Source organism: Eschscholzia californica, unplaced genomic scaffold (assembly GCF_041429995.1).
Source record: "Eschscholzia californica isolate CP2 unplaced genomic scaffold, dmEscCali1.0.p SCAF_6, whole genome shotgun sequence".
Taxonomy (NCBI): Eukaryota; Viridiplantae; Streptophyta; class Magnoliopsida; order Ranunculales; family Papaveraceae; genus Eschscholzia; species Eschscholzia californica.
The window spans coordinates 42,364,556-42,373,452 of record NW_028238483.1 but is presented as its reverse complement, the minus strand read 5'-3'; the positions used below and the strand labels follow the sequence as shown (position 1 = coordinate 42,373,452).

At 37.0% G+C, this 8,897-nt stretch overlaps 1 protein-coding gene across 1 annotated transcript; it reads left to right on the top strand.

The window, feature by feature from the left end:
• The first annotated feature begins 2,152 nt into the window (after positions 1–2,152).
• On the top strand, positions 2,153–7,852 carry LOC147535159 (zinc finger protein-like protein). The gene is made up of 7 exons (XM_086646213.1): positions 2,153–3,039; positions 4,116–4,573; positions 5,290–5,404; positions 5,619–6,287; positions 6,670–6,747; positions 7,230–7,340; positions 7,454–7,852. Exons 1-7 carry the CDS (start codon positions 2,632–2,634, stop codon positions 7,736–7,738), a joined length of 2,124 nt encoding a protein of 707 aa, XP_086502339.1. The 5' UTR covers positions 2,153–2,631; the 3' UTR covers positions 7,739–7,852.
• Positions 7,853–8,897: the final 1,045 nt, after the last annotated feature.

The window sequence follows — 8,897 nt, the reverse complement described above, 5'->3', positions numbered from 1 at the left end:
AGTATCCATCATTCCTCTAATATCCTCACCTTTGTAATCACCACTCTCTTTCATGAGTTGTATCAGATTCCTCAAATTCTCACACCTACAATCTGCACTGAGTGGTCTTATTTGGTTGCAACACAGCTGCCTCATCGTTCTCGATGCTTGGTTGCTGCTGCTTTCTGGACTACTCGTCGTAATCTTTGCTTCTTGCTCTAAGAACCTCAGGCATCTATTCATTATCACTATTTCACACCTTGACTGGTTGTCTGCTTCATTCTCAATGACTGTCGCCGTGCTCCTCAAAATCAAAGCCTCTGCTACTGCTAATACTACTACTACTACAAGAAGTACTGATATGGTTTTGAACAACTCTGCCATTGTTGATGTTTTATAGATAGGGAGGGATTTTATGTTTGAGGAGGTTGTGATGATGAAGGCTCTTGGTGGTGGGTTGTATTTATAGTGGATTCTAGGGCTTGCATGTCAATTACTTGGAGAGGAGAAGAAAGGCAGGTGAAAATAGTTGTTGTTGTTATAGTAGGTGTTCATTTTAGGTGTGGAATGGTAACTGACTCTGTTTTTTTTTTTTTACGGAGATTCCTTTCTATCCTACTAACTTTGTTTTTCTATTGGGTTTCACTTTTGGGAAATGATAGAGTGACTTATAAATTGGTACTTAGAGGGTGACATATTTCCTCATTTAGAAACAAAAGCGGTCCCCACCGTAGTCAAACTTGAAAAAACCTTGTCTTTTTTTATTCCACATCAGCTTGCCCAAAAAAATTGGGCACTCTAGCATCTCCCTTCTCTTTTAGGTTGCCTTTTAGAATCCGGGAATGCTACACAACCCAGTCTTTTAACCCAGTTGGTAGCCCACTACACGTGGAAAGAGAGAAAGAGAGAGAGAGTGTGAGGGTTGGGAACGGGGAAAGCAACTATGGGATTAACACTAATCTGTACCGTTCAAAAGCAATGGTCCAGATTATGTTTAATTAGTTACCAAATAAATGCAAGAACTCCCCAAGAACAGTCTTTGTTCCTTCTTCATTGCCTGCACAAAAGTATTTTAGGGTTTCCATGGATTGCAAGTTTCAGAACATGGAAACTCTAAAGGACGAGGGCCCTTCTTCTTCTCTAAAAGAAACGTTTGTAGACTGTGAAGATGAGATTAGTATCCATGGAAATCCTTAGTTTAATTGCCAAACAATTTTGGGGTTTCATTTGCCTAACATTTTGATGTGTAATTGATTTGCAAAAACAAAAAAAATATGATTTTCATAGTTTTAATATATTATGGTGTTTTAGAAGTTAGAATGTTACTGAATGTTAATGAATTTTTGAAATATACTTCATATCTATTGATCAAGGTAATCTGTGTTGAGACATTCTAGCTCTTTAATAAAGGTAGAAGAAGGGGGTAAGGATGAAAGAGATGAATAAAATTGAAGAATGGGTGGGAGAAAATGATCAAGCTTGACTTCATCTCTGTTCCAAAAGAATAGAAAGAAACTGTCAGTGAATGAGGGAGAGTCTAGAGAGAGAGTCGAAGTGGAAGATTATGAATTGACAAGTATAAAAATTTGGGTCTAATCTAGACCGTTTAAAACAAACGGTCAAGATTAGACCTACATCCAACTTTCCACGTGTAATGGGCTACCAGCTGGGACAAAGAACTGGGTTGAGCAGCATTTCCGTTTAGAATCAGACCAGTAGCATTTACTATAACAAAAATGATGGTATGCGGGGCAAGTATCCCGGCCTGGGGTACTTGGACAGGCATACAATGGCTGCTGTTACTATAAACAATGCACCAAAGGGAGTTGCATGATTGCATCCACGGTGGGTTTCGCCAGATTGACATGCAATTTTAGTGTGCCATTTGAACAAGATTATGTTTTTCCCTCCAGAGATTTTCTTTGTATCACCTTCTACAATGACAATCTCCTTCTTAATTCTCAGCCTTTCTTTTACCTTTCTTGGCAGCACCAAAAGCCTTGCACAAGAAATGTTGTTATTAACACATAAAATAAAAACCCCGCAGACACATGTATGGAGTACGGGGACACTTTTATATATGTCGTCGACATACTGGAAATAATATCACAGGTAAAACCCACCAAGATATTCGTAAACAATTTTGAAATGTTCCAAACAAATAGAGCCCTATCGGGAGCAACCAAATAATACTCAATATACTTCAGACAAAAATGAGATTGTTCCTACCTCGATATTATCTGCTTTAGCAAACTTCACTAATAAATAGAAGTTGTCAACACTTGGTTGTCGTTGATGGTGTTGACATTAACTCTAAAATTCTGGAGGTTCCAAGGTCGATCCCCAGAGAGGCCGAGAAAGTAGAATCAATAGTTATTGAATTTGGATTATCAAAAATATATATGATACTAACAAGTTTAACGGACTTTAAGTTCTATGTTGTTAGACAAGTATATGGCTACAAAGTCCACCATTCTTTAGTGCACTGGTTAGACACCCCTCTCTTAAGCGCATAAAGTCGTGGAATCGAATCTAATGCCTTGTAACGACTAACCCCGATTCTCAAAAAAAAAAAAAAAAAAAAAAAAAGTACATGGCTACAAGGCAATTTTCCAGTCTAATTGTTTCTCCGAGATCTACAAAAAGGAAGGAATGATTCTGGCCGTTGATCCAGAGAACAGAATCGGGTTTTTCCTCGCTCTATCCTCGCGACTCGTCTTTCTCTCTCTAAAAACTACTGAAGGCAGAGAGAAAGACTCTTTGATCATGGCGACCAACACTAACAACAACCAGTCAGATAGTAACAGGTTCCGCTCCGTCTTTGATCTTTCATCGGGATTGTTCGATTGTTGTCGTCTCCTTCACGAAGGAACTACTTTTAATTTTCAACCTGAACCGTTTGATATCCCTTTCGACGCCATTGATGAAGAAACCCTAAATCAAGTTGAAGATAAGATCAAGAAAGTTGTTCCAAGATGGTCTTGCAATACTTGTAAAGCTGAATTCGATTCACTTCAGGACCAACGTTCTCACTTCAAATCTGACCACCATCGTTTCAATGTAAACCCACCTTTATCTCTCTATCTCTTTGTTGATTTACTTTTAGGGTTTGTTATAACAGTGAATAAGCTTACTTGTTTGTGACATTTGTAAGTTTGTTTAGGAAATGAAAATTTACTCAATTTAATACTAGTGAAACTATAGTCTGGAGTTAGTGCATGGATTACTGAAAATTTAAGTTAATGTTAGGGTTTCAATAGGTGTAATCAGAGGTGAGAGTAATACAAATTATAGAGCATGAGGTTAGTAACCAGGCAAAACAACTTTGATGGAAGGGTCAAGGACTCAAGGGTGTATGCTTGTATTCACACCATCCTCATTTTGCATACCAATACAACATTGTTGGGTAATCTTGAGTAGTATATATATGTAATCATGGCTTAGACTCGTAAACTTCAAATTCACAAACTTAATGAAGTACTCCCGGACTATCTGCAAATCTAAGCAGTTGGGGACGGGATCGGTTAACCCAATATCCGAACTCCCCATAATGGGATCGGCTCGGGATCTTATCCGGCTCGGCTTGCGAATGGTAGCTTTTCATGCTATAAATATAATTATATACATGTTATTCATATATTGTGTATAAAATTTACTTGGGAGATTGTCTCAGCCTGCCTTCTACCCGTATCCGGTGTCCATGAGTTACTCGGGTTGATCAGGTGATCCCAACCGCATTGACATGAAACTTGCTTAACAATTTGTATATTGATCATCTATTTGGGATTTGTCATACTGATTTGGAATACTGACAAGAAAGGCATTTATACAAGATAGCATGGTGGTTGCCAAAATTTGGGATGAGTCGTATGGCCACTTTAGTTCTCCAAAAATTCTAAGCATGGCTAAAAGAAAAGAAAGTGAAGAATATATATTATTATAGTAGTTCTTGCTGATATACCAAACTATTCGGGTGGTAGTAAGCTGCTGCTTATATGTATATCTAGGTGAAGTTATCGGTATATGTTAGTGAAAACTGTTCTAAACTTGTCCGTCATAAATCTACACTAGAATTTGTTGCCATTCTATTGTCAATTTTTTTCTAATTCCCTTTACTTATATTTATCACCTTGTAGATAAAGCTAAACATTGCTGGAAAGGATACTGTGAAAGAGGAAGATTTTGATGAGTTGGCTTCTGATTCTCTGTTTAAGGATTATGATATATCAAGTATATCAGGTTCAGAAGATGAAGCTGAGAAGACTTTGTTTCCAATTAATGAGATGCATGGAAAGGGGCAAAACATTAAAAGGAAGCTTTTTATTCGTCTTCAAACAGGAGAAGTTGTTTCTATTTGGAAGTGTTTGCTTCTGAAGGAGACTGACTCTCTCTTATTTGATGATAAACTAGACCATGTTGAAAATGGCAGGGTAACATACTTGAGGGAGAATGAGGTAGTTGAGAGACTGAAGGGGTTGACCAACGAGCCTCGCGATAAAACCCAGTTGAGGATTGTGTTGCTTGCAAGTGGCGGGCACTTTGCTGGCTGTGTGTTTGATGGGAACTCAGTCGTGGCTCACAAAACATTCCATAGGTTTGTATTGTGTTCTTTTTTCGATCATACTGATAATCATTTATTGTTCTCTCTGTTCTTTATTAGTAAGCGTGATATGATCCTACTCCCAATTACGTTTGTTGAATAGTTTAATAAGTTGTTTGGTTCTTTAAGGCTTCCTGCTGAATTAATTACCATATTCACTTAGTCACTTCACTAAGCAGCAGTATAGATGTACCCTTGTTTAAAAATCTGTACTTTTTATTGTTTGGAGTTTTTAAGTTTTCTTTAGTCTTTAGTCATCTTCCTCATAACCTGTTTGTTGAAATGAAGTAGAAATCTTATTTAGAAGTGATACCGAAAAAAATGATTTCATAAGCTGTCTAAAGGAGAATACCGAACTACCGAAGTATTTGATTTGAAGGCTGCAGCCATACCAAATTGGACATCAAGTAAAACTACTATTGTTTGAGCAAGTAGGAACTACTGAACTGAAGTATTCATGCCTTTTTTTCCGCCTCAATTGTTTGTGTAATTGAATCAAGTTTTTGCGTTATTTGAATATATTATCTGAAGTACTCATTTTTGTCCTTGCATGATAGATATTATTCTGATTATACATCAAAAACTGGTTAAGCTTTCTCCTTGTATAGGATTAGATGGTTATAGTATGATCTAAAATTTGTTTTATCACAGCAATATAGGCTTGTGTTTCTGTAAGTTGGTTTTTACTCATACTCTCTTTTGTTCTTTAGGTATGTAGTTCGAGCTAAGGCTGGTAAGAAACAATCAACTAAAGATGCAAGTGGCAGAGCTGCACATTCTGCAGGAGCATCTCTTCGTCGGTACAATGAACTTGCTCTAAAGAAGGTACTTAGATGTGCTTGTGTTTCGCGTTTCTTCGCGTCTTTCTAGTTGGATCTCAATTTTATAAACTGATGATCTTGAATACCTTGTTAATTCTTAGACGCTCATCCTGTAATCTTGATTTTGTGCTAGTATAACTTGCCAGAAAAAAAAAAAAAGCCTTATCATTAAAATTTCTGCCTTTTGTAACTAAAAATTTGTGCCTACATTGTTGTAGGAAATTCAAGAATTATTTGCTAATTGGAGGCCTTACTTTGATATTTCCTCTTGCATTTTCATCAACGCTCCATCAAACAGTCGTCAGTTACTTTATAATGGGGAAAAGCCATACTTTAGCGACCCACATCATGTAGTAAGGCACATACCAGTTACTGTCCGGAGGCCTACATTAAAGGAAGCTAAACGAATCTATACCAATTTGACAAATGTGCAATATGAAGTAGACGAGAAAGGATCACCACCAAGTGTAATTGAGGATTCATCATTATTTCCAAGTGGCAAGGAAATTTGCAATACAGAATCTAGGGAAGAACAGTTAGTGAAGCCCGTGGAAAAAATGGAAATTGCCGAAACCAGTCAAGTTATTGATAGTTCTGATGGATTGGAAGGATCTACTGAAAATGATTTTATAGGTATAACAACACCTCTACACGTTGCAGCAACGTCTAGCGATGCTCAAAAGACACTAGAGCTTCTGGAACAAGGATTGGATCCTTGTGTTACAGATGAAAGAGGAAGAACTCCGTATATGTTGGCTAATGATAAGGAAGTTAGAAATACATTTAGACGATTCATGGCTTTAAATCTTGACAAGTGGGATTGGAATGCTGCCAAAGTTCCTAGTCCATTGACTAAAGAAATGGAGGAATCTCAAGCTGCCAAACAGGTAATATTGTACGTGCTTAGATAATTTCATACTTTATTGATTGATCGATCGATACCCGCTAATCCCAAAAAGCCTCGTACTAGTAATTGATGAGGAAAGAGGCACTGATAATTTTGCGTTTAAGAATGTTATAAGTGGTTATCGAGTGGGGGCACTGACTCCATATGAAAGAATTTAGTGTGTCTGTTTGGTTCCATGTTCACTATCTGGTTCAGGTTCTCTTCTTTCTTGAAGTGATATATGAATGAGATACTGAAGGTCTGATATATCTCCTTCTATCCATTGTTCAATTACTTGTTATCCATAATGAACAATGAAATAGGTGTTTATTTGTGCTTATCAAATTACAAACATATTGACGATTTTGTTTTTGTTTGTCTAGGCGGAGAAGGATGCCAAGAGGAAAGCGAAAGCGAAAGAGTTGAAGAAATTAAAGAAAGCAAAAGAAAAGAAGGCTCAGGTGCATGTATTTTCTTGATATTTCTCTTTAAATATCCATGGATGAAAATCAGCCATAACCTTCCCTTCGAAAATTCTTTCTACAAAAAGAGAGTATAATGTGCTCAAACCATATACCCTACGTCGGCCTGAATGTGTATCCAATGCCTCTTGTGCGGAGTTACTACTTCCTTGAGATGTGTGTATAAATAAAGAAAAAGCCATATCTTCATCATATCTGATTGAGGCCCAGGAACGGCGTCTGATTAGGACATAATAGCTTCATATTCCTTGCTGCGGATGTGATTACATCTGTAGAACCATATCTCAAACTAACACTGAAAGAAACTAGAAAAACAGATCCCCCCACAAAATCAGCTAAAAAAGAAGGGTACCCAAGAGAGTAAGAGACCGGTCCATACTTGAGCAATTTGGGGCACATGGATCCTAAAATTCCTACTCTAGTGTTTTTTTTCTTCATAATATGGTTTTGTAAATGTGCAGGCTGAGGCAGCCCTTGCTAAGAACGCTCCTCCGACAACTTCAAAAGGTCAAGGTGTTCTGGTTTCAAAACAGCAGACTCACTCTATTCGAGGCCCAGCCCTTTCTAAAGAGGTTAGTCTACTAATCTAATTCAATAATACTATTCTTGTTACCTGCTTTACCTAATCCTTTAGTTTGCTTACTATCATGTTCAACTAAACCATATTTTCTTCTCTTTTCATCAGGAGGAAGCAAAGAGAGCACAAGCTGCAGAAAGAGAAAAACGAGCACAAGCTGCAGAAAAGAGAATGGCAGCGGCAGCAGCACTCAATGCTCAAGCTACAAGCAGCAGCACAACCGTCGCTCCGAGCAATTCGAATTCAAATCCGAATAATGGAATATCAAACGGTGTAAATTGTTCGTGTTGTAATTCATCCTTGGCAGGAAAAATCCCCTTCCACAGGTATAACTACAAATACTGCAGCACAACATGCATGCATGTGCATAGAGAGATGCTTGAAGATGAGTAACAGAATAGAACTTTTTTTTTTTTTTCCAATTATCTCTAATTTATTCAATAGTAAATAACTAAATCAGCAACCCACATTTTCATTTTTAATCATCAAGATTATTGTTTATTAGTAGTTGGATATTTCACAATAGTACTGGTCATTCCGACACGTGATCCGCCGGACAAGATTAGTGTCTGTTCAGGTTAGTCCACTGTATGTTCATTCATCTTTATTAACATGTCTGAAAGTACTACAATTGAATTAACAACAGTAAAATATGAGATCCTTTTTGTACCAAAATATAAAACTATATCAAGGAGATTATCTTGATCATATGGGACAATTATTATTCTAATCACCAATTTTACGGTGGGTGAGATTACTGACATAACATCCTCATAGGATGAGCAAAGTTATGGTCACCCATGTTAGTAGTGGGTGAATAATTAGTAGTTCAGGTTTTGAGTGGATAGAGGAAAAAACCAAGTTGGTTGATTCCCTTGTGACGTAGAGATGGAGATTGAATAGCCCTAAAATTCAAATAACACCGCCCGACAAACCCTATATATGTCCTATACACTGAAACAGGGCAGTCGGTTATGTGAAGAATAAGTCTGACTGTCCATTTTCTCTAGTAGATTTACTTTTGATTAGATCGAATGACTGATATCAAATCCTTTTGGTGTAATTTAACTTAAAAGAGAATTGCAGTGTGAGACAGAAGATTTAACTTAAAAGAGAATTGCAGTGTGAGACAGAAGATCCTTTTGGTGTAACGGTTCCCTCTCTTTCCTCTATAAACGTACCTTCTATCTTCTCCGATAACAACTTCTAAACAAATAAAATACCTTCTATCTCTGCAATTTGCTAAACATACCTTCTATCTCTTTCCTAAACCTTTTCATAATTTTGCTAAATTTGGTGGAGTAACACTTCTAAATAAATACGATACTAAAATTTCAAACTCAAAAAAAATCTTGAAAATATAAAACTAATCATTCTCTACTAAAAACAAATAAGAAACTAATAAAATAACTTGATTTGAAGATATCAAAGATTTCCAGAAAATCTCTCTATTACCAGTCTCCCCACTTTAAAGAAACTCGCCCCGAGTTTATTAATTGGCTTGAACGTCGTCTTGATTGGTACTCCCTTCATATATCGTTTCCGTGAATTA